Here is a 26,280-nt window from a genome sequence, read left to right on the forward strand (position 1 = left end):
ATGCATAAATGAAAGTTTGAAGAAGGAAATAAAACACATTCAAAGAAAAGTGATAAAAAAAAGAAAAGCTAACAGGTTGAGTTTGTAATAAATTGTGTTTCTATTTTCAACATGTGAGATGAGTGCCACATTAACATGTCAGTACAAAATAAAATGTTGGGGTTTTTCTTGTTAATAAAATAAAATACAAAAGAGAAAATCTCAGTCTTTTCAGTCTTCTCAGTCACCACACATTGAGACTCTTGGTCAAAACAACATGTCATGTATTTTTGCAATAAGTAGGTTTAGCTGAACTCAATTAATAATGACATCCAGTGTATCTCCTTCAGTCATTGATAACATTATTTCCATCTCATTCAAGAAATGTAATCGTCCTCTGTTAACCTAGAAGAGGATGAGCTTTGAGAGTTAAACAGTACTCTGAAACAGAATGAGGAAGGTGATGCTGAATCACACAGGAATCCAAAACACTGAGTGAGAAACATGAAACAAGCAGAAATCATGAGCCGTCTTCATCGTGTGTTAATCAGAATCTGAATTCCTTTATTGCATAGTTACAGCAAAGAGAAAGTACTGATCAAGACACAAATACAAACAGTATTTAGTAAAGGGACAGTATTTAAGTGAGCAGACAAATGAGACATTTCAATTAAGTGTAAAAAAGGAGCATTACAAAATAATAAGTGAAACAAGTAGAAAGTAATGAAGTAGCTGCAGAATGACAATATTCTCTAGTATAAAAGTATATATTGCTCAGTTTTATGTAACATTGTTGTTACAGGTGTTGTGGGGTCTGTGTTGGGTAGTGTATGCATACCTTTTAGTTGTTATGCTCCCCAAAAATGGACTAAACTTCCAGAAACCCTGAGGTCTTCACCAACGCTGAGTTCTTTTAAGTCGAGGCTAAAAACACTATTTTTTTCAGCTGCTTACCCAGAAGCCTTTTAACTTTTTTTAGCACCTACCGTATTTACAATGTTGTTTTTAAACTATTCTGTATCTCGTTAATGCATGTTTTTTATGAATATGTTATTCCATTATGTTTATTTTGTGTTACTTTCTGTTGTCTTAAGTGTTAATGATGATTTAAAGCACTTTGAATTGCCTCTGTGTCTGAAATGATGAGCCATCTAGTGTTTATATATATCTATGGTTGAGTGACGTCCCGACATACGCAATTTACGTAAGAGGGAACGTTCAGTGTGTTTACATTTTTGTTGAGGGTTAAAGCCATAGATATATATAAACACTAGATGGCTCATGGGAGATTTTCCAGCGTAGCTGACCGGCCGCCATCTTGCTACAGTTAACAGTTACTCTGATTCGCGTTATGGTAGCTGTTGTAAGTTGAGTGATCTGCACAAAAATACTCTTAACTCACTGAAATCTTGACTGATTTACAAACGGTTTGGTTTATTATAAACATGATTAGCATGGCTATGATACAGGATGCTTGGACATGTTGAAATTGCAGCTTTTCTTTGTGTATGTGGTTGTATTTATTAGCTGGCTAATAACAAGAGGCTGTCAGTGAGACCTAGTATTACAGAGTTGACCCAGCAACTTTACACCAGTGTATAATTTATATATCTGGCTACCTTTCTCATGTTTTTAAGGTTTCCCAAAACCAAAGAGAGGAGGAGGCAGTGGGAACTCGCCCTAAGAAGGGACGGTTTTGTTTCCTGTGACAGGACACTGCTCTGCAGTGAGCACTTCAAGAGTGAGGAATTTGACCGGACAGGGCAGACTGTCCGGCTTAAAGATGGTGTTGTGCCAACAATATTCAACTTCCCAGCTCATCTTCAAAGGGTATGTCTATCATTGGCCAACAACAATTCAAGGTGTATAAGATTGATATATAAATATGTGATTAAATGTCACACTTTAGTTTTTCTTTCTGCAAGTTTAGGAATAAATACTGTGTTGTGTATTACAGCACATTTTAAACACTCAACATGTCTTTAATGTTTATTTTAGCCGGAAGAAACAAGAAGCACAACCACTTCAAGAAGAGCGGAAGATGAACCTCAACCTAATGTTGTGAGTATTCTGAATGTGGCCAAGACCAGAGAGATGGTCATTGATTTCAGGAGGGTGAGGACGTCTCCCCTGTGCATTCTGGGAGAGGATGTGGCTGTTGTGGAGGACTACAAATACCTGGGAGTGCACTTAGACAATGGGCTGAACTGGAGGATCAACACTGACGCTGTGCACAAGAAGGGATATTATGAATATATTAATTTCCATATTACTATTATTTATATATTCGTATATTTTGATATTTATATATTAATGGCGAATCGCTACCACTAGGAGCATATATCGCCACCTACTATGTATTTATTAAATCTTCATGTTCCATGAGACGCAGCACTATGTTCCCCACATATGTTTATGTTTGCTCAGTCTAATAAACCCATAACATGGTTGTGAAAGAATACCAAAGCTGAGGCTGGACGATGATTGATTGTTGGTGTGCCATGTGTCACCGTGTGTCTTATTGGTTTTGTGTTATACTGTATTTTATTGTGTGCAGCTGGTCCTTATCTCCAAGACACATTTAAAACAAATAACCTTGAAGTCCCATCTCTCCCCACCTGCTCCTGCTTCCTACATCCCCTCCACACCACACCAAGGCCCTTTCTCATTTCATCAAATCCCCCTCCTCGACTCCTCGACTCCTCGGTCCTCCGGTAGTGACCCGGAAATGAATTTTAGCGCGCCATATTGAAGGACATCTCATTTCTCTAAATGCACTTCGAAGACCGAGGACCGAGCGTCGAGGAAGCTCTCTGGGGGAGCTATAACCGAGGATACACTGATGGGTCCTCCACGGTCCTCCACGGCTCCTTCATGGATGCATTTCCGGCAACAGAGATGTTTCAAAGAGTCGTGACGCACGGCCGGACTTATCTCAGCCAATGACAGCTCTGTATGCATCCCCTGGATATTATTTTATTAACTGCTTTCATCGCGACGCGATGTTTACAGTGAGAACAGCTGTGAGGTCCGTGCAGAAAGCAGAGCAGTGTGTATAATATATATCACTCAGTATAACAGGCCTACATTACTCTCTGTATTTGCTGTAGTTTAGTAGATATCTACAAACAAAGAGTCGATATTTTTCTAAAACCATTTAGTGCTTCACAATAAAATACACAACGGCTGTAGCCTGTTTTAGGAGCTGTGTGTGGTGTAGGTGTGTGTGGTACAGTGTGTGCATAGATGCAGCGGACAGACAGGTCTCAGTTGGTTTGGTGTCCTCTGCTTACTTTTAATACTTGTAAATACAACTTTTGGCCCGTAATTTATTTCCCTCATTGTAGCGACCAGAGGGGAGAGGGGGGGGGGGGGGGGATATATCCAGTCTCTGATAGTGTTACGTTATTATGAGTGCTCTGTTTGATTCTGAAATTGTATATATTTATATAAATATATACATATATATGTGTGTGTGCATGTCCGCATCTGTAGCCTGTTATTGTCTCATTATACCGCACTGTGAATGAATCAAAGTAAATATATAAGTCATCATGAACACATCTGTCCATCAGACAGAGGGCTGCTGTGCCTTCTGTCATCATTAATGGACGTCTCTTTAAAATGACCGCTCAGAGGAGAGGAGTTCTCATTTGTCTAACCGCCTGCTGCTTCCCCTCCTCTCTCCTCGATTCCCCTCCTCGGCTCCTCGGCTCGCATCTCCTGTGGGCGGGACTAAGTATCGAGGATAGGAGTCGAGGAGGGGAGACGAGGAGGGGAGTTCGAGAAATGAGAAAGGGCCCATGTTGTTGTTCTTAATAATAATAATACATTTATTTTGGGGGGCCGCCTTTCATAACACCCAAGGACACATAGGATAGTTTATGTTTAAATTGTTCCCTATATTGCATAGGAGCAATATAGGGAACAATTTAAACAGTGGATTTTGTGATATATCAGCCGGGGTGAGACAAGACAAACCACAAATGGACTACAGAAGGACACAAAAGGACACATGGTACAGTTTATATTATTCTTGGTCTTTTTTCAATAACATATTTCAAAGGTTCTGGATTTGTTTACAAATCTAGAAACTAAATACAAAACTAGGATGATATGAAGATCTCATGTCAAAAATAATTGTGATAAATTAGACAGAACTGGCCTGTCTGTGATCACATTTGATGTTGGTTTGGTTCTTCTGATAAAGGTGTGAATATCTAAATAATATACCAACATATGCTATTGTCATTAGTTGTGTCCCTGTTCTTAAAGCTAAGGCATTGCTAAATTAACAACTCTTGGCTTACAGAGTGGTAACATGAGACCGATTTTTATATATAAAATATAAATGTATTTTAATTTTATAATTTATTTTAAATATTAACAATATAATAAAATAAATGGAAATATATACACCGGCAAATATTTAATATAAATACCTTGTGTGTGTGTGTAGCCTATAGCTATTGCTTTATCTGATTAATGTTATTTTCATATGAAAGTCCATGATTATAAGTATGCAGTATCATAACTACATCTTTGATGTTTATAAAAAACCAAACCGTTTGAAAATTGGTTGAAAATTGAGCAAGCTATGGTTATTTAAATAGTAAACCATAATGTTATGAATGAGAGAACTCCCTGTAGCAAGATGGCGGCCAAGTGGCAACGTCGGTCTCCATTGGCCAGCAGCGCGGGTGAGTCATCTAGTGTTTATATATATCTATGCACTCAACGTATGTTCGACCAATTTCGAGAACCAATTTCCAGCGCACGTTCTACGGGAATAACGGGAAGGCGGCGCTGCGACGCTTTTACTACGCAGTGCGGAGGAGGACCCAGATACAGTATTGACGTTATTATCCAGACTGTACTCAGGAGATATTTGTCAGCACAGCAGCAGGGAACCATTATAGCAAATAATGGGAAGGAGTATACGTGGTTCTTCTCACGCTGAAAGTCTGGCTGTCTCCACCGAACACCGACTTTTGCTTTTTAGCCTTGCTTTCAGCAGCAGGAGGGACTAGATTTCGGAGCAGCTAGCAAAAGCAGTACATGCTAGCTTTAGCTTAGCTTGCTAGCCCAACTGCTGTTTTATTGTGGCGCACAACGAACCTCCCAGCTAGCATCCGACGTAGAGAAAGAAAACATGGTGAGAATGTGTTGTTTTTATTACATTTAACACCGCTGTTACAGTTTAAACCCACATATATCACAGCTTGGCAGCTAGCTTATCGTGCTACAAGGTTGACAGCTGATGTCATCTGGATGCAGTCTCTTTAATGCAGAAAGTCAAACACAAACCCTTTTAAATGTATAGGCTTTTGGTTAAAATATATTCACTTTGACGTGTTAGGCAGCCTGCCTTTCGATAACAAACATTATATAAGGACTTTATTGATCCGACACAGAGGTGGAAGAAGTACTCATATCTTATTCTTAAGTAAAAGTAGAAGTACCAAAGTGTAGGTTGCAATCAAAATGTTAATGTTAGTAAAAGTAAAACAATATTATCATCAACATATAGTTAAAGTAGCGGCAGTAAAAGTAGTCATTGTGCAGATTGGTCCATTTCAGAATAATGTATATGATATGTTTTATAATGATTGATCATTAAAGTGTTCTCAAAGCTGGTGAAGGTGCAGCTAGTTGTAATTACTTTGTAGACTGCAGGGTTGCTTGTGGATTTACTCCAGGTGGAACTAAAGTCTGATTCAACACTTGATTAGATTTCACACCATTCATCCAACTGTGCAAAGTAACTTAAGATATAAAACAAATGGTGTGAAGGCAAATTACATCATTGAAATGTACAGCTCAAGAGTAAAAAAAAGCAAAGCAAACATAGTTTAATACATGTCACTTGTTAGAAGCTTTTATCCAAAGCGACTAACATACTCAATACTGTGGGCAACCTCCACAGGAGCACTTTGGGGTGAAGTGTCTCAGGGACACAACGACATGCTGACTGCAGTGGGGTTTGAACCCCCTGATCCGAACACCAACGCACTAGCCCACTGCGCCACACGCCTCCCTACTTATAACATGACAAACACCTTTCACCTAAACAAACATGACCCACTTTGATAATTGCAACCATAATTGTAATATACAATTCATAACAAGGTGTCTAGCACAGGAAATAAAACATTGTGTTCCAAGTCAAACACAATGTCAACATTACATTCTTTTGAACTTTAGTCACTCATTCAACTTGATAAACCAGCCTTCTGGATTATAAAGTGTGTTGACCCGGCACTAACAGAGCTGGTTCTTGTAAACACTTTATGTCAAACTATATAAGACTGTTGGCATGGGAACGATGTATTCTTAAACAAATGGATGACTTTTGATGGTTTGTAAAACGTTTTAATTGAGATTGACAATCTTTACTTTCCTCTCATAACCCCATTTTCAAGTGATCTTTAGGGTACGACTGATTAAGAGTTATTCATGTTTGCTAGTCAATGTACCGTATAATACCCTAACTTTAAATGTAATCATTACAGGCAGAAACAGTAGTTAAATTAAAAGCAACAGTGCTACAGAGACCTTTATGTTAACAACCCATTCCACATTAATACATTTGTTTACAATTATAAGATCCAAGCAATCTTTGCTGCAGCCTAAAAGAACATTAAAGAGCTTACGAAATGAAGGACAATACTGTTCTTATTACGATAATATATATACTATTATTAATGGGAAATCATGTCATTCATGACAATATGCCCGCTGTATTTATAAACCGTGGTTTATTACAACTTTCCATGCTCACTTCCGATGTTACACGACCGCTCCGAACAAAACAGCTTTCGCCGGTTAGTGACGTCACGCACGTCACGAGTAGAACACCTGTTGAATAATACACTACCTCTGTGGCTGATGTCGGACTCTGGAGACAGAATCGAGTGACAGACAAGACTCATTTGGCGGAGATCCGATGCGGCAACAGAACACAGACTGGTATACATTTGACTTTAATTCATAGAGATTCTCAATAATAGTAAATAAATAATAATACATCGTAATGTAGCAGGCAAACTTGGCTCAGGCAACAGAACAGAGACTGGTATATACATTTGACTACAATTCATAGAGATTCTCAAAAATAGTAAATAAATAATAATGATGTATATAACTGTTGTAAATTGACCAGCCAGTAGATATTAGGCTGGAATGGTTGGCTGGGGTTTTGGACACTTTAGCTGGCCAGGATGGCTGGTTTATCCATCTATCACCAGCTTATGTTTAATAATAGTATTAAATATACCCTGCTGGGAGCTTACCAGGATTCCAGGTGACCAGCATACATTAAATACTGGTATGATTATTTAAACAAGAGAACATAAATATATTACAAAGATTCATTGTGTCATGTATTCTGGTATCTACAAAATAAAGACATTGTATAGTGTTCATAATAGTATTTTAATTTAATAAATAGCTAGTTAATATAATAAAATACACAGTAACAATACAATAATTATACAAATAACAACCAACCTACACATCAAAATAAATATATTATCTAAAACCAATGCATTTGATTTAAAATAAAAGTAATACATAGAATTCAATATTTAAATGGTAACAAAAACCGTAACACTATGTATGATAAGAACAAGGCAACAAAGAAAGTGTTTTTTGTTTTTTCTTGTTCATGTCTATAATGTTTCCCGTTGTGTAGCGTCCAGCCTTTCCCAATCTGGCCTGCACTTCTGTCTGTTGAAGCCACTTCTTGAAGCAAACTGAAAAGAAATGTACAGATATAAGTACACTGTAAAAAGAAAACTTAATATTTACGTTAACATTTGGGCTGCTGTGGTTGCCAGAACCGTTAAAGTATAATACATTACAAATTACAGTTGGTTGGCATAGAGTCTAGACGTTACAGTCAACAATTGCTTATGGTGAATTACAATGGCAAAAACAAATAGAGCGAGTGTACACGGTGCAGCTGTATTATCTGGGAAATAGAAGAATCGGATCAGGATTCGGTATTGGCAGACAATCAATATCAAATGAATCGGATCATTATTAGCATCTGATCACCTTTGTCGACTTGCAGCCTGAATACAAAGATAACTCCACTCCTCTCCTACCACTCTTACCTCTAATAAGCCTTGGTAGAACTAGTGTCCGAGTCATAGGGTCCAGAGGCCTGTACTACGAAGCTGGTTCAACCTAACCTGGATATGTTGGAGTTAGCCGGTTGGCCTAATCCAAAACACACGCGCTCTCGCTAAACGGTCCTACGACGCTGGTTATCAAGTGGATCGCTCAAGCCAGCCGTGTCCTATCTAGTTAGGTGCGCGTTCACATGAAAGGGGTGGTATCTGGAGCATTCGACCAATCACAAACATGGAGAAGCGCACTGACAGCGCAGCGTCATACTTCCTGAATGAAAAGTGAACTATAATATTAGACATATGAAGAAGTTAAACTTTAAACATCCATGACTTAAACACTTGATCAGGATCAAAGCCACAGCTGCACCTGCAAGGTGAATACAGCTGGAACAGAACAAGTGTTTGAATGCGTCCATCAACAGGTTCATTATATCACGGCCCGTCTAAAACACGATCTGACTTTCATTACATTTGACTCGAGTGTTTCCTCAACTTAATGTGTTGCTTAAAATAATACTTCTGCATACAGTCTGTGACGCTGAGAGTGTTGCACGGCCAGATACGGCTCAGTGACTCAGATCAGGAGATATGTGATACATTATGATTAGGGATGCACGATAATTATCGGCCCGATATTAGGAATTATGACGTCATCCCGATAAACCCGATACCAGTATTAATAGCCCCGATAATATACAATATATTTTTTGGGTAAAAAAAAAAGAAAAAAATCCTGCGGTGTGGGGGGGTTGGGATGAGGGGCGCTTGTTTTTCACTCGGCTCCTCCCGTTTTGCCAGTACTGTGGTATTAGTGGTTTAGGAAGAGGGGAGTTCTTCACAAATCCAGCGCTCCCTAATAATTCGAACCTGATCAGTCACCTGAAACATCGCCATCGCTACGATGGCGTTAAAAGCGTACGAAGACAATAATACAATACAAAGTGTGTGTGTCTGCGCGCGCGCGCGTTGGAGCTATGTGCAACTCAAGGCATATGCTCGAACCGGTATAAAGTCAAGTGCTCGGCGCAGTTGTGGCGAAATGTCGCTCCTCTGTTTTCATTGAAACAGCTCCTTATATCCGTTAACGCAGCTAGCTAGCACCAGATGCTAACAACAACAATGCCTTAAGGTCTCTCTCTCGCTCGCTCGGACCACACATACACACACCCTCCCGGTCCTCCCGGTGGCCAGTCGGTGCCTGCCGGTGAGCGTGGAAGTGTGGTCTGCGGCAGGAGCGGGGCTGTCAGCATCAGCTTGTAGACGGTATTTTAAACTCGATGCGCTCTGAAACTACGGGGCGGCCGAGGAAAAAAAATACACATGCGTTAAAATAATTAGTGGCGTAATAATTGTATTATCGGGTATCGGTCTTGAGAAGCAGGAAGTTATCGGTATCGGTTTAAAAAAAACAATATCGTGCATCCCTAATTATGAAGTGATATGCCGCGGACTGTACTGGTACTCTGATCCGGGTACTGATGTTGTGGCAGATATTTAAGTAAGCTTTCTTAACGCTAATGTTATAATAGTCAGATTGCTCTGAAGATGGAGGTGATATTCTATTAATGTTCACGTTCACACAGTCGGTGATTTTTGCCGGCCGTCTTTCCTGCGACGGCAGCTTTTCTGTATTTCCTTTCTCCTGTAATATGACTTGATCGCTTTAAACTCCGCACACTGAGCTCTGATTGGTCAGCAGGCAGTGCTTTCACTGAGTTGAGCTCTTAGCCTGCAACCTAACCTGGTCCAGGGCAGGTTAGCTGCTCAGCATCAGTTACCATGGAGATCTAGCCCGCTAAAAAGAGAACCAGCTTCGTAGGACCGGAAAGCCGGAGTTTTCCCTGAAGTTAGCCGCTAAGAGAACATCCAGCTTCGTAGTACAGGCCTCAGGACTGACTGAAGACATGTGGAACAGAGGACAGGCATGGTTCCATGTACAGGAAACTGGAACAGGTGTTTTCATCTTTTCTGCCTGAAGATTCACAAGTTCTTGATCAGGTGTTTGATGTGGGCATGATCCTTTCTGCAGCGATAAATAAAGAAAATAAAGATTTTTTTTTAAATAATGGTAATGATGGTAACAACAATAATATTAGTATAATTATGTATATAGCACTTACACAATTGCAAAGTGATTCTCACAACAAAAATAAAGAACAAAACAATATCAACAATAAAAAAACAAATTATTACAGGAATGTTGAGAAAAATAAATGTTCTTTCAGTCTTTGCAATGCACTGTTGGAAATGACCTTCCAAAGGCTAAATTCAAACTCAATACCATAAATAACTGGGTACCAAAGTGCTTTACCTGATAGAACACGCTCCACACGGAGCAGCAACCATCCGGCACGGCCTTTTGCTGCATATCATCTCCTCCCTCTCTCTCTCTGGTGTTAGGTTCCAGTAGATCTCTACTATCCAATAAAACAGAACTTCCCCATGGAGCACTCTGAATCTCGTTATACTGTGTGTATAATGACAATAAAAGGCTTTAACTTTAACTGACATGGAACCTGTGCACATCATTACCGTTAACCCTGAATTATGATATTGTTTAAATTAGATTACATCCTTCCTCAATTCAGAGCATCAGATGCTACATTTAATCAACTTAACCACAACAATGCATAAAACACCATTTGCATTTCGCTCATAACCATATCAAATCTGTAAGCAGTCATCAGATACTGACTAATGGCCCTTTTCCACTGCAGGGCCTCGCTCGGCTTCGTACGGTATGGCTAGGCCTCGTTAGGCCAGGCTCACTTTCTGCTGCGTTTCCATTACAGTTTAGTAGCTGGGGCAGTAACTATAGTAACGCAGTGTAGGCGGAGCCGTGACGTCATCTTCAATGCGAACCACAAAACCAACATCAGCCGTTAGCTGTTAGCCCTCAGAGCTCACAGCTACTCATATCTGTTCAGAAACTAGACACAAGTTAAACAAGTCCAAACCACAGACTGCCTGTGTCATGGAGAATACAGTCGCTGCTTTATTTATGTCTGTAGGCCGTTGTTGTGAGTGTGGACGGTCGGAGCATATACTGCGTTAGCTTAGCCGATCTCCATTTAGAAAACACGCATTTTAAAAGGTGTTTCTCTGCCGTCTGTCTGCAGACTTGTCAAAGCATTAATCATGGTTTTTACTAACCGGTATCAGTGTGTTGTTACTTCGGCATCATTTTGAAACGTGTATTACAATTAAATCACGGTCAAATATGTTCATCTTGTTGTAGTTGCCAGTGATTCTCTCACTAGTTTGGCATACTCAGCCCGGTTGTTGGCCCGGAAAGAACCTCGATTTTGGAGAGCCAGAAAACTGTGAAAAAGCCAAGTGGAAATGCAACCAAAAACGGGCCGGGCCGGGCACAGCACGCTTAAACCGCGCTGTAGTGGAAATGCTCAATTAGATTCAAAATAAACTTTCCATTCACATAACGATAACCCTAAATATGTTATATCCAGGACTGCTAAACACACCTTTATCCACATCCCGGCCCAATCTTTTTAATGAATCACTTTTAAGATATTTTTTTATTAATACAGTGACATTTCTTTAAAGTTATTGCACAGGCAGTTATGTCCTTTGTTTAGGAGAGATAAGTGGCTTTGAGACTTCCTTATTGATACGTTACAGATAGTGCATCTTGTGTCAAGGCCTGTCGTTTACCGCCAGTGTTAAAGAGATCTTGAGGTTCATGAGATTAATGCTTGATCGTTAAGACATTGTGTATTTTGTTTGCACTACTAAATACTGGTCATATTTACATTAATGATGTCACCGTCTAGGCTTCATGTTTCCTGTAGATATTTCATTTCTGTTTTTACTGCACTTTTAGTGTACAGTTTTACTATTATGCTGCTGTGTTTTATTGTATTTTTGTAACTCTGGCACAACAATAAAGTCTTATCTTATTTGTCCATATGCAGGTGTACCTGTTAAATCCTATAGAGAACCTGAGGAGCTACATCAACACCCGTCCACCGCTGGTCATCTTTATGATCAGCGTCAGTGCGGTGGCCATCGGCTTCCTCACCATGGGTTATTTCTTCAAGATTAAAGAGATCAAGTCTCCAGAGTTGACGGAGGTGAGTCGTAAACAAAGCTCTTAAAAAGATTAATAATGATATGGTCTGCTCCTTCATTAAGAAGCTCTCATACGAGGTCGCTGCAGATGCTAAATGTCTCTTTGAGATCTTTGTGACTTGCTTTTTCCCCACAAGGAAGCAAATGTTGCACCATGTTGGACTTACACTATGACCTCGTCAGCCTTTTCTAGTTTAATCCAGTTCATTTTTAGGAGGCTAAAATAAGCTGGTCTCACTATTACAATTAGGGATTCATGTTTTCTTGATATACTGTGCAAGCTACGCAGTACATACAACCCTTATGTCCACCAGCTTCTAACTTAAATGACAGTGCATTCAGACAAGACAAGAAGTCAAATCAAGTGTTGTATTTAATATAATTAGTATGCGGAAAAAAAAAAGGATATAGAAGGTAATACAGTTTGCTTAACGAGCTTCAGCTTCAAGTGTCTCCCTTTTGTTTGCGTACTGCATGCAATACTACACATTATGCACTTTGTAAGGGAAAGCTTGAGTATGTATATATAAGACACATAATGCCATTTGAAATGCAGTCATATGGCGCGTTTCCACTGCAGGCCTCGCTCGGCCTTGCTCGGTTTGGTTAGGCCTTATTCTTTCACACACACATACGGGTATTGGGCCGAGGGCGACACCGTACTTCCGGTATCCGCCGTTTTACGCGAGGTGCAAGCAGCCGTACACAGTCTAGGTGTTGCTAAGCTTCCTGTACAGAATATCATAGTCTATTGCCTTAATCAATATCTAGTCAACTCTAAAATACCACATATATGCAATGGCATGATAATATTATTGTGACAAGTGGGGTATTCACCTGGTGTTTCCAGAATATAGACGTAGATGCAGCCAAAATCGACGAAGGCCACTTTCGAGAGTCGTTTTTCCATACATCTGCAGGCAGTCTGTAAGGGCGACCCGACAACCCACACAGCTCTAGTTCACGCTGGTAACGACCTAGAGCACACCCCTCCAGTCCAGAGATGTAATCCGAAGACATGCAGCGATTTCTTCAATTAAACATCTGCTATTGTACTTCTTAAATATATCACACAGTATTCGTGTGTTAATAGGCTCAATCTTCAAATAAATTCAGTCAATTCAAGTTGAAAAATGTTCTAACAAATCTTAGTTGATAAGAAAAAAGCCCAATAACTTATTAACATTAACAACCTTGAAATACACCCTTCATATTTCCTCTTATTATCAGCAATCTGAGCCTCCTGTTTTAAGGAATGAGCTGTCAACACAATAAATGAAACCCTACGGAGAGCTGTGTGTTTTTTCCAACCGTAATGTACCAACGATATACCTCTAGTGAGCGGCCCAGCCCTTTGTATATTTTTCTGTATGTGGCCCTCTGTGAAAAAAGTTTGGACACCCCTGCTCTAAAGATTACATTTCCCAAGACTTCAATATGATTTCAGTGACACATTGATAAGATAAGAGGCGGCTGTGGCTCAGTAGATAGGGTGCTGGACTTCGAATCAGGGGGTAACAAGTTTGAGTCCCACTGCAGTCAGCATGTCGTTGTGTCTCTACAGACACTTCACCCCAAATTGCTCCTGTGGGGATTGCCCACAGTACTGAATGTATGTAAGTCGCTTTGGATAATGTAATGTAATATAATAAGATAAGATAAGATGGGCCTTTACTAAGGTGCTGTTTACACAAGAACGCAAACGGTTGTATCTGCTACTTTTCTCTTTCGTATAGCCTGTTCGTTCACACGAGGCCGTAACGTTAACGCGGAAACGGACCCCTCAAAACGATAACGGGCCCCAAGGTGGATAGATCTGCAAACGGCTCAGTGTGTACGCCCTATACGATAATTTCCTGATAACGATGAAGCCATAGCCCCGCCTCTCCCCACCTCTGCTGCTCACTGCTGTAGCATGGTCAGTAGCTGCTGCTACTGACCATGCTACAGATGTTAGTGCACAATCTACAGCTCCTCTACCACGACCATCAGCAACAAGTGGACATGGAGAGCTACATGAACTACATGTTGCTAAATCCACCGCGGGGCATAAACAGAAGGGCAACCATGGCAACCATGCTCGGGGGTCTTCTTCGCTGCTTTTGGTGTATTTTGTGGCGGAAGTTACTACGCCGCTTACAGGCCCGTTATATGTACTACAGCGTCTCCAGCGCTCCAGAGCGGTCTCGTGTGGACGGAAGACTTTTTTTATTTCGTATGCATTCGGTTTGCGTGTAAATGGGGTCTGATCCCCGTGGGGAAATCCAGTAGTTTAACAGCAACAGGATAAGAATGAAAAACAGGACGGCACAGATTCACAAAGATTAGAGATTAATTAAACTAAATCCAATAAAAAGTAAGAGTAGTGGGAAAAAACTAAAGGAGAGCTGCTTAACAGGCTGCCACTGACCAAATCAGGGAAGTAAATCAGGTAATAGATGTTTGGTAAATCACACTTCTGCCAAAAACATTAACACACACACACACACACACACACACACACACACACACACACACACACACACACACACACACACACACACTTACACTTACACTTACACTTACACTTACACTTACACTTACTTCCTCCAGGACTGGAACACCTTCCTGCTGCGCTTCAACGAGCTGGACTTCTGTGTGTCGGAGAACGAGACGATAAAGCACGGCCTGAACGAGTCCACCACCCCCGACAGCCTGGTGGTGACCAGCGGCCAGGCCCGGTCCAGTACCCAGGTGCCCCAGCTGCTGGAGGACTCGGGACCCATCAACATCTCCGTCCCCATCACCCTCACTCTGGACCCCCAGCGCCCGTTTGGAGGGTACTCCCGAAACATCACCCACCTGTACGCCACAGTGCTGGGCCAGCAGGTCGGCCTTTCTGGTAGGTTCTCCTTCTCTCCATCGCTCATTTGTTTTTGTTATCAGTCAGACACATTTGATTTATAAAGCCTAATATCAACGGGGACTTTACAGATTATACAAAGAACAAAACACTCTGTCCTTACACCCTTGCAGAGCACAAGGAAAATACTGTGAATGCAGTACTTTCACACTGCGGTGTGAAAGTACTGCATTCACACCGTACTTTTCCCACAAAGGTTCATCAGAACTTAGTTCATGAGAACTCTTTGTCATACATCCCTCTAAAGCTTACATTTCCCAATCACATCCCTCTTCAACACCGTTACACTAAAGTAAGAACACGTCCCAACTCTACCATCGAAAACTAAGACGGAAAACTCAACAGAACGGCTGTAGTTTATATCACGCATTGCTGCCAGTTTGTAAATGTATTCAATCAATATACATGCAGCACACACAGTAAAATGTAGCCTCTGCATTCAACCAATCCAGTGTTAGGAGCAGTATACTAGTGTATTCATTCTGTCGTTGTATTTCTTTAGTTGAGACGTGACAATGCACATTAATGAATATGAGCAATTGAGTCCATCATGTAATGTGTCAAATGTATCTATTAATCTGGCTAATTTGTTTAATAAGTGTTCAATGTTTTGCGCTAACAGCGTCACACCTGTCTGTCAATCTGATTTATTTGTCTCACTCTACTAGACAGGGTGCAGCAGGCTAAAAAAAAACAGGATCAGAATTGAATATAGCTTCATCCTAGGTGAGTTAATGTTAGCAAATTTATACTTCTCAGATTTCTTTAGACGTCACAAAATCTCACAAGGAGGAATCCTACAAACTGATTCACCTTCTGCGGTTTGATTTACATGAAGGTCACAGAAACACCGCTATTGTAACAAGATAATAGTATTTAGACTATAGTGTGTGTATTTGCTGTGGTTACTGTACGGAGGTGATGTCCTCCCTCTGAGGAGTGTGTGAGTGTGTCCTCTGATGGGTTTTACCGTACCTCTCTGAGTGGGGGGGGTTATTAGACATTGAAAACAAACAGTGAAACAGTGGCGGCGTCGTGTAACATAAAGCTGATCCCATCAGTCCGGCTATACGTACATACTATACACTGAGAGGTTTCAAAAGACCGCCTAATTGAAAAGTCAAAACAACCTCTTAACCATGTTTGCTGTAAAAGCTACTGAGTGCTTATATGTAAAAAATGTCATCTGTGGAAGCCGTGGCGCTGTAAAAAGCTCGACCAATCATCTGAGCCGGCTAAAGTAACTGGATGGCCTACCTGCCTGTCAGCCTTCCATCTGGGCACAAACTTATCTCGTGCCCTCATTGGTCATGTGCGCGTTCGTGTGTGTTGGAGGAGGGGCTCTGTAAGGAAGTCTGAAGGAAGTGGCAGATTATTTTCGGCTGCGTACTTTCAAATTCTAGCGCACTCAAGCTGCTTTCTCCATTCTTACCTACCCTACCTTTAAGTCTTTGGCGATTAGACCCAGATCCTGAAATCGTATATCTACAGGGGGAAATGCAGCCGTGAGCATATAGGGAGCTCGGCCCCCGGGGTCTAGACTCTGGTGATGATGCTGAAGATCTGGATTTGATGAGGAGATGGGATGAAGAGGGGGATGTGATGAGGTCTTGGATTCGCTCTCCTGGCACTGGATGTGATGAAAGGAGGTGGATGGGGAGGAGGCGGGCGGCAGCATGAACACCTGAAATCACAGCAGGAGAGAGGAGAACCATTTTAAAGTGTGGCTGCTGCACGATGATTGGCTGCTGAGAATGAGGTGAATGTAATAGGTTAACCCGTGATGAGCTGATTATAAGCACCTGCGGAGTGAATGTACCAGTCTTCCTGAAGGAACGTGCGCTGAGCTTCATTAATCCTCTCCAGATTAGCTTCATCTTTGTTTTTACCCTTCCTTTGTGGACGGAGCGCTTTCGCTGCTTCAGGATTAGCTGTTTGCTCACGGCATGTACCCTTCACTTAAAATGAATGATTACGTCACCAGGCTGGATACGCAAAGTCAACAAGGAGCTGAGCGAATGTTTAAGCTCACTGAGCAAACATCCCCGGTGTCGACGAGAGAAGATCTAGGAAACGTCATCATCATAATAGACTTGCTGTTCTCTTTTCAATTATAGTACACACTGGTGATACAATAATATATTAATTGTATTTTAAAGTATTGTGTATTCATGCGTATACCCATCTTTGGAACATTTAATGTCGATTTGAAATGATTGCTTTTTGTATAAATGCTTTAGAAACAGAGGGGATTATGGGTAATGCTGCAATGACCTGTTTGGTGTTTCAGCCAATCAGAGACAGGCTCTGTATATATCTGAGACCTGTGATATATTGATGACAGTATAATAGGGGACCTTTTAATATAAGAATGTCCAATAAAACCATACAAGTAAAATAACAATAAATGGATATTAATACAAATAAAAGTAAAGATTCAATAAAATGTCATATTATAAATATCTAAGGTTGAGTAAGAGTTTGTAATAAATAGAGATTTAAAAAATACATATTTAAATAAAATAAGAATTTTAAGTAAAAATGTTGAATAACAAACTGACTGTAAAACTTATTTTATATCACGTTAATTTCCTAATAATCGGAGATGCTCACATCGTGTTTTGATGTTTGTGTGTGTAGGTCGGGAAGCCCACGAGGAGATAAACATCACGTTCACGCTGCCGGTCTCCTGGAGCTCAGACGAGTGTGTGCTGCACGGACACTGTGAGCAGGTGGTGTTCAGCACGTGCATGACCATCACTGCAGCCAGCAACATCTTCCCCGTCACAGTGTGAGTCTGCTGACCACACACACACACACACACACACACACACACACACACACACACACACACACACACACACACACACACACACACACACACACACACACACACACACACACACACACACACACACACACACACACACTCTCTGCAGCCAGCAACATCTTCCCCGTCACAGTGTGAGTCCGCTGACCCCTCACACACACACCACACACACTCTCTGCAGCCAGCAACATCTTCCCCGTCACACACACACACTTTATCTCCATGCACAGAGCAGCGGTTCCCAACCTTTTTCAACTCGGGGTCCACTTAAGAATAAAAAAATAAAAATGTCACGGCTCACATTCAACCATCAACAATATGGAGGCTAAATAAAGTTCTGATTGGTCAATTCAGAACATGCCATGTTGTAAATCCAGTAATACAGACCGCTGTCAAGGACTGTTGCTAAGGAGGATCAAAAAAAATAAAATCTTAATAATTAAATATTTCCACACAAATCATAATGTTTTGCAAATTATTTGGCGGCTCACTTGCAATGCCTTTGCGGCCCACTAGGGGGGGCCCACAGGTTGGGAACCGCTGCTGTAGTGTGTGACTCAATACTGTTATATCATTTCTGGGTGTTACTGCTTTCATACAGTGACAAGTAGACGGTGATATGGTCTCTGAGAATCTACAAATGTTCAAATTGCATAAAATAAACAGCTGACTAAAAACAGTGTTCTGAACTATATTACGTATGTGTTATACTAAATCAAATACCCTGATATCGAAGTTTTAGGGTTGACTATTAGCTCTTTCCAAAATAATGTAAGCCTTTAAAACCAGGAAAATACATTTATATTGTGGATATTACGATCAGGAATCCTTTTTGATGAATAAAACAAAACAAAAAATGCCATTTGGATATAGCCACGGGTAGGAAAACAAAAGACTAAAACTGTTAAAAATGAACATGGCTACTGTAGAATGTGTATAATAACAAATGAAAAATCAAAACAGCTGGATATTACAGTTACTTATTTCTACTTTTATAGTTACATTTTTCCCATTTAAGCTCACAGAGGATTTAATAGCAGTATTTAAAATAACCGATACCACATAAAACTTCCCATTAAAGTAAGAGGCAGTGTGAGGTGTACAGTAGTGTGAGATTCAATATCCAAAATGAAGTCGATGTTATAACAATAGATTAGATTAGATACGTTCCACAGCAGCATGTTAACAGGAATTGCATGAGTATAATAACAATTATTAAAAATGTCATAAGAAAAGAAATTGCCGAAATAAAAGGTGCACAAATAATAAAATAAACGGCTCAAAACATACAATTAAAAATGAACAACTAACAGAAAAGTAACAACACAAATATCACACACAATTAAGAAAATGAAGAGCGACAAATAACAACAATCTAATAATCTGGAGCTGCTGCCACCAAGCATTTATGTCCTATAAACCAGCGCAATGTAAACAGTTTTTTAACCCTGTCCTTGCTGTTGTCGTGCAGGCAGCCGCCTCACTGCGTCCCGGAGACGTTCACCAACGCCACCTCCTGGTACAAAGTGTTCACTACGGTCCGCGACTCGGACACCAAGTACAGCCAGGACTACAACCCCTTCTGGTGCTACAAGGGAGCCGTGGGGAAGCTGTACCACGCGCTCAACCCAAAGCTCACCGTCATCGTGCCGGACGTGAGTCACCAAGGCTTTATTCTCATAGTACTACTCTACTTACATCTTCCTCTCTTCCCTTCCTGTCAGGCACTTTCACGCCACTTGTACAGATCACTGTAAATATTGTATTATCTGACACTGAAGTACGCCTATCTCTGATCTGGCAGTGTTCATTTAAACTAACAATCTTTGTTTTCTATGTGGAACAAATCTGCTCAAATCTTCAGTGCTTTAATCAGGATTTAAAATAAACAAATGGCAAGGGAGGAAAATAAATCTGGTGATCCATCTGATCTAAATAGTTCCCTATGCCGTGGTAATGACTTAAGAAAAGGGAATACAGAAATGTTCCAGGATGGTTTTTAAAAAAAATGTTTTTACCATCGAGGCAAAAATAATAATGGCATATAAAGATATATTTATTTGATCGGATAAGTGATATATAATATTAATGAATAACACACCATTTTTGCAGTGTGTATAGATCAAAACATTACAATTATTGTAGGCATACTTGGAAGATGGGTTGGTGGTGCACTTTGCCCCTTGTGGCTGAAATGAGCATTACAACAACAAAGGATCCTAACCTAAAGAAACTTTCACATACTGTACAGAAACTTTTTCCCACTTGTTTTCAATAAGTCAAATCATCCCTTGAGAATGTTTTCCCCCACCTGTTCAACAGATGTTTGATTTTAAGAGAGTTAGAAAATTCAGAATTTCACCTGTTCCTAAATCAGAAACACACAACACATTGGTTCTCACTCAAAATTAACTATCTTTACAAGTCGCTATCAGCTGGCATTAAGTCATAAAAAGCTCCCATTATTCTCTAAAGTCTCTGAGTAATCACATATTATGATTATGAATGTGTATTATATGGATGTACCCTATGATAATAATGTGCAGGTAAGTTGTAGGAGTGGAAATCAGCACTTAATTAAAGAAATACAAACTCATGATCAATTAATAATAATAATAATTCATTCCATTTAGAGGCACCTTTCAAAGCACCCAAGGACACCTTACAATTCATAAAATATTCTAAGGAAAGGTTTAAGACAGTACAAAAGGACCATAACATGTTTGGGAGTTAAGGAAAATAATTGATTTTAGTTGATGATGATGATGATGATGATGATGATGATGATGAGATCCTACAGCTCCTGTGATATTTCATTCTTCCTCCCTTCCTCCCAGGATGACCGCTCCCTCATCAACCTGCACCTGATGCACACCAGCTACTTCCTGTTTGTCATGGTCATCACTATGTTCTGTTACGCGGTGATTAAAGGGCGGCCGGGCAAAGTGCGGCAGAGCAGCGCCGACCTGTGCCCAGAGAAGGTACAGCACACAGCTGCAGTGCTATGTGACGAGAACAGGTAGCTCCAGCAACTACAACCCACCAGTGATTGGTTAAACTCTTCATCCAATCACACTGCTGACTCTCTGATCACTGTCCAATGGGCTTCTGGATGTAATGTGTGCTTTTCTCACGTTTTCCTTCTTGCTTAAGAAGCTAAATACATATTAATGCTGTCTTTGCTATAAAGATATATTTAATTATATCCCCCTTTTATAAATAGTTTAATACCATTAGACATGGAAGTAATAATTTGTAAGAAGATATATTAAAAAACTTAAGGTAATCTCCAAGAAATATAAAAAGTAAAAAAATAGTTATATATACATTTATTTTTTAAAGAGATGTCCAATTAAATATTAAATAAAATAGAATACAAATAAAATAATATAAATATATGTTAGAGTAAGAGTTTGCACTAAATAGACATTTAAAAAAATAAATATATTTAAATAAAAATAGGAATTTAAAGTAAAAATGTGCAATAAAAGATTAATTAAAATAAATGAAGGTATACAAAAAAGAATTTAAAATTATATTCACACCTAATGTGGTCAATATAGACATCATGATTGTTTTCTCACGTGAAAAACATGTTTACTCTTAATTGCACAAAAATGCACTTTGAGAGCAAAACTGAGGTAAGATCTTGTCAGAGCTCCAAGAATTGAGCATTTTAAGATTCCCTTAGTGGTAAACGTGTCTCACTTTCTGAAGCTACTTCACAATAAAATCTTTCCTGTGGTTTGCTGTCCGGTTAGACTTTAACATAAATAAAGCAGCAGGAAATGTTTGTTGTTGTTTAGTAGTTGTTTAGTAGTTTACATAATTCTGATATCAGCTACACAGAGCAACGAAACTTAAGATAAGAAGCAGCATTGTACGGCGCGCTATGCATGGGGCCGCCTTGAGGGGGTTTCCCGACATGTCGTTGCAGTAAATTAAAGGGTGTATCATGGTGTCGTTGCTGTGGACATTCTTAATCTACCTTCTTTGGGGGGCCCCCTTCTGGTCCGGGGCCCCAAGCAGTTGCCTGTCCGCAAGCGGCAGCCCTGGCTATATACACACTATTTACTTTAGTCAAAAGGATCTGATAATGAAAATAATAATACATTTGAATGCTGTCGATTCTTTCCTTATTCCTTATTTTTCTGGTGGTATGATTTTAATAATGTGTTCCTTTAAGCCCGCGTCACACTGTCCCGAAATTGTCACCAGATGGACACACGATAAAGGAAGTGTTCAAATTCGGCTCTGATCGTAACAACATTGACATGCCATTCGTGAGGGCATCTTAAGCCTTCGTATGACCGCCGGTGGAGTTTCTCAGGCTCCGTCAGCAACTTCGTGAGCGATGGCAAAATCTTTGCCCAAAAATTGCCGAAGGACCTTGCGAAGGTTCATTTTCGTGTTGAATTCGTGTGTCCATTTTGCCCTTCGTAAGGCACTCGTGAGGGCATCTTGTCAAATCGTGTCATCTTCGTCTGATCATCGGTGCCATCGGGCATTTTTCGCCTCACGAAGACAATACGAAGGAAACAAGAAGCTGCCCGATTGTCTTAGGAAGGCAAGACTACGACTACGTGAAGCCCTCGCAATGCCGTCGTGTAGCCATCGTATTATAGTACGATGACATCGAGATTCTATTTATTGCACAACAAAATCATGTAAACAGATTATGTAAATAACCCAATTTGTGTTCTGTGAAACTGAAAAGGATATTACATTGTTTTTGTCGGAAATGTAATTTAGGTTAACTTCCTGTCTTATTTAGATGCTTTTATTTTGAAGGCGAGTTCACTCTGTTGACAGGAAGTTGTTGTTGCTATGGAAACAACATGACGGAGATAAGTAATATCTTCTAATCTAGATATAAAGACGGAGAAAGTAAAGAATAACGTGTATGTTTAAATGTTAGCACCCCCCGAAGAGGCACAAGCTCTTACGTTGAGTCTACGACCATATTTTCGTGTGTGGTCCGGGTGCCATCGTGTGGCCTTCTGTAGGCCTCGTACTTGCTTCGGCTGTTGACCAACTTCGGGGCCATCTTCGGTGCGAAATTCACAATTCCATATTCGTGTGTCCATCTGGTGTACATTTCGGGACAGTGTGACGGGGGCTTTCTGCATTACTTCCTGTTTCGAGTCCGCTGCACTAAAAGCCGTTTTTCTTGTGTTGCAGGTGGCGCTCTCAGAGGGTTAAAAAGACAACAGAGAGCTATTTCAGAACTTACCTGTAACACGGACAAAGAAACAGAAGACATAAATAAACATACCAGTTGCCTAGTGAACCCTGGAGATCCTATTAGGGACACAACAGCTCTGTGAATGCAATGTTGGGTTTTTCCAACCAAAGATATACAAGTGCCTGTATCTGTCGTGTAAATATTTGTAGGATCTCTGATATTCTGTGCAAAACCTTTTTTCTTTTACTATCATTAAGTCCCCTTGTGTCATGTCGGAAACATGCAGTAAGAAAGCAGAACGCCACACACCAGAAACACGCCATTTTTATAGCACTTATTTCCCAAGCAAGATAGAAAATAAATCAGAATTTATCACAGATTTGTTTTTCGCTGTAAATGTTTGGATGCTTCAAAAACATGATATTTAGTCACTTGAAATACTTAAAAGTGCGCTAAACTTAATTGAAAAGATAATTAATGGAGGAGGAGATGCTTGTGACATATTGATAATTACATCTCAAGTGTTCAGCTTCAACAAGAAACAGTCAATTTAGCATAAGAGTGCATACAGTCAGTTCAAAAGAACCAATTCGTTTACTTTATTGAACTCTAAATCGTTACATTTCCTCCCCAAATGAACCACGTGTGTCCCTGTGTGTCTGCTACGTCAATACGAGTGGATTTAAGTGTTTAAATGCAACACTTAAAGTACAGGTAATGAGTCCCATTCTCCCAGTTTAGTCCATTTTAAAGGCAGTCAATGAGTTCTGGCACTTCCTGTGGTCTGTGTTGTGAAACTGTTTTGGAGACAAGTAGATATTGTCTCTTAAAGTATGATTTTCTGCCTTTTCCTTCCTCTCCTCTGCGGCTTCATCGCCCACCTGCCTCTCGTCTTTAATTTGCCGCCTGGATTCGATGTTAAACAAAGTCTCGGATACATTTTCTCGCCTTACCCGCAGCGGACACTCTCCGGCTTTCTTCCTCCTCTCTTTGCTTCTTCCTCCAGTTCGATGAGCCTGTGGGTGGAAATCAGACTTGTGATTATTGTCGTTTTAAATGTCAAATCAATCGAGTTATTCTACGTTATGATGGAGTTACTGGTGCTTTTATTTTTAAGCAAATCATCATTCATTGTTCATGATTTCTTGCACATTTTGCGCCACTTGTTTTTTGTCCAAGGTCACATGTAAACAGTCGGATATTGAACTATATAAACCTTGTTTGAGTTCAGTTTGATAATATATTAGAATATAATTACATTTGTGTTACTATGATAATATATTTATGATTAAAAAATAAATAAATAAAATCACCCGCTATGGGGTGTGAATGAGTGGAAGTGAGTTTGGGAAATGTTAAGACAGATAAAGGCGGATGTAGATTGTGATCTGGTATTAAAAAAAACTTTAAAGTGTAATATTATTATTGTTTTAAGTGTATATTTAGCCCCTTTTTTATTTCCAGCTAAAATTGTTGTTAAATTGACTTTAGCGTTAAGGATTAAATTAATTTACTTACATTTATTCTATTTTTAAGAGTGTTAGTGACTTTAACAATCATTATTCTAATAATAACGTTAGATTTGCAACAAAAACACACTATTTATCAGTAAGAAGCACTAAACTGTGCTGTGGACACAGATATTAATAATTGGTTAGAAAAGACGTGAAATCCCTTACTTCCTAAAGTCAAAAAGTAAATCCAGATAATTTGAAATCGTCTAAATCCGCCTTTAATATTGGTTTTGTTTGATTTTTCTTCAATATCAAAGACTGATTCTTGTCACTTACCTCTGTTATCACTTTGTTCCATAATTGGTACCTGTTGAATGTACTTTTTTATAATCTAAGATGCAACAATTCCAAGTGATTTAAAAGCAATGATTTGTATTTGATTTCAGTTTATAAGGCTTTACTTGAATTGTGTTTTCAATTTCTTTGTGGCAGAAATTAATCTCTTGTCACATGTTATCGACACTTTGTACATTTACCGTTTGATCTTTATTCAGAATGAGTGTGGGTTTTTTTCCATATCGATTGATGCTAGCACAAGTCTTCCTTAATCCTGATGATATTTTGAGTCTCCCGTTTCCATGGTTTTTTTGGGAAGATCTGGCAGTTTATTGGACGTTCGGAAGATGTGTGAAATGTGTGTGCGGTGAGAAAATGAAGAATGCCATATTATTGCCAAACCATCACAACTAATATTGCTTCCTATTCTTTTTTCTTGTTTGGTTTTTGTTTAGACTTGCATCTCAATAATTGCTAAAATGCCTTAACATTGTAAAGTTTAATTTAAGTTTCACATATTGTAAAACACACCAGCTTTACGGGAAATAAATCCAAACACACGCTTGTTAAGTGCACATTAACGGAGAAGGAGCTTGTCGTTTTTAAACCACGATATCATCAAGTTCACTGGAGTACAAACGGGAGGCATCATCTCAGCAAAAAACACAATTTTAACGCCGTCATTCCATCTTTTTTGTAATGTTTTTGCAGCGCTTACAGGCGAGTATCAAGCCGACTGTGTGCCTTCTGCACTCCGAGCTGCATCCCTGTACAACCCGTAGAACTCATCAAACCCCCTTTTTCCTCTCCAGTGGAACTGCTGTAAATTAAAGTTTAAATAAACTGTCTCTAAAGTTCAACATCACTTTGTCCCCGACCCTCCTTTTTCTCCAGCGCACACCGGTGTCTCGACAGCGAGATTAATGACCTGCCAGAGGAAATTAATTGATGTCATTTAGCCGGGAGTAAAAGGTAGTGGAAATATTAAAAAGCTGGACGTTTCGTGGACGAGCTGTTAATGTAGGAGTTACTGAGCAACACTGGTGGTAAAATACTGTTTATTAATGCACTACACACGCCTTTATTAAACATGGCACACTTTTTTAACACTGCTTCAACACATATACAGACAAGGGACCTTATCTTGCCAGCAAGTACGAAGAATCGCACACAGTCAACCATTAAGAGTTGATTAAATATGATATGTGTGAATCATTTGGTGAGTAAAGTAAGTATTAATACACGGAACAGGCCAGGGGCTTTGTTATACAAGAATGTCACTCCAAGAGACACGAACCACGAGGATGAGATTCAAAATGACCTCAAAGTAAGACGAAAGAGTAATTCAATTACCATAATGATACTTGTAA

The 26,280-nt window shown here is 39.8% G+C and overlaps 1 protein-coding gene across 2 annotated transcripts; it reads left to right on the forward strand.

Moving 5' to 3' along the window:
• The first annotated feature begins 4,723 nt into the window (after positions 1-4,723).
• Positions 4,724-25,775, forward strand: tmem248 (transmembrane protein 248). Of its 2 annotated transcripts, none has more exons than XM_034098854.1 (7): positions 4,724-5,134; positions 12,047-12,205; positions 14,796-15,084; positions 17,746-17,896; positions 19,407-19,590; positions 20,773-20,954; positions 23,117-25,775. In XM_034098854.1, exons 1-7 carry the CDS (start codon positions 5,132-5,134, stop codon positions 23,172-23,174), a joined length of 1,026 nt encoding a protein of 341 aa, XP_033954745.1. In that variant the 5' UTR covers positions 4,724-5,131; the 3' UTR covers positions 23,175-25,775. The 2 variants fall into 2 exon arrangements, with proteins under 2 accessions (XP_033954745.1, XP_033954746.1); XM_034098855.1 differs by having other exon boundaries at positions 20,773-20,916.
• The last annotated feature ends 505 nt before the right edge of the window (positions 25,776-26,280 follow it).

The sequence above is a fragment of the Pseudochaenichthys georgianus genome, chromosome 14 (genome assembly GCF_902827115.2).
Source record: "Pseudochaenichthys georgianus chromosome 14, fPseGeo1.2, whole genome shotgun sequence".
NCBI lineage: Eukaryota > Metazoa > Chordata > Actinopteri > Perciformes > Channichthyidae > Pseudochaenichthys > Pseudochaenichthys georgianus.

Bases quoted from the DNA above. Each gene is read 5' to 3' on its own strand.
- tmem248 (XM_034098854.1), top strand. The intron at 12,206-14,795 runs GTGAGTCGTAAA...TACTTCCTCCAG, and splicing joins AGTCTCCAGAGTTGACGGAG to GACTGGAACACCTTCCTGCT. The intron at 17,897-19,406 runs GTGAGTCTGCTG...GTTGTCGTGCAG, and splicing joins AACATCTTCCCCGTCACAGT to GCAGCCGCCTCACTGCGTCC.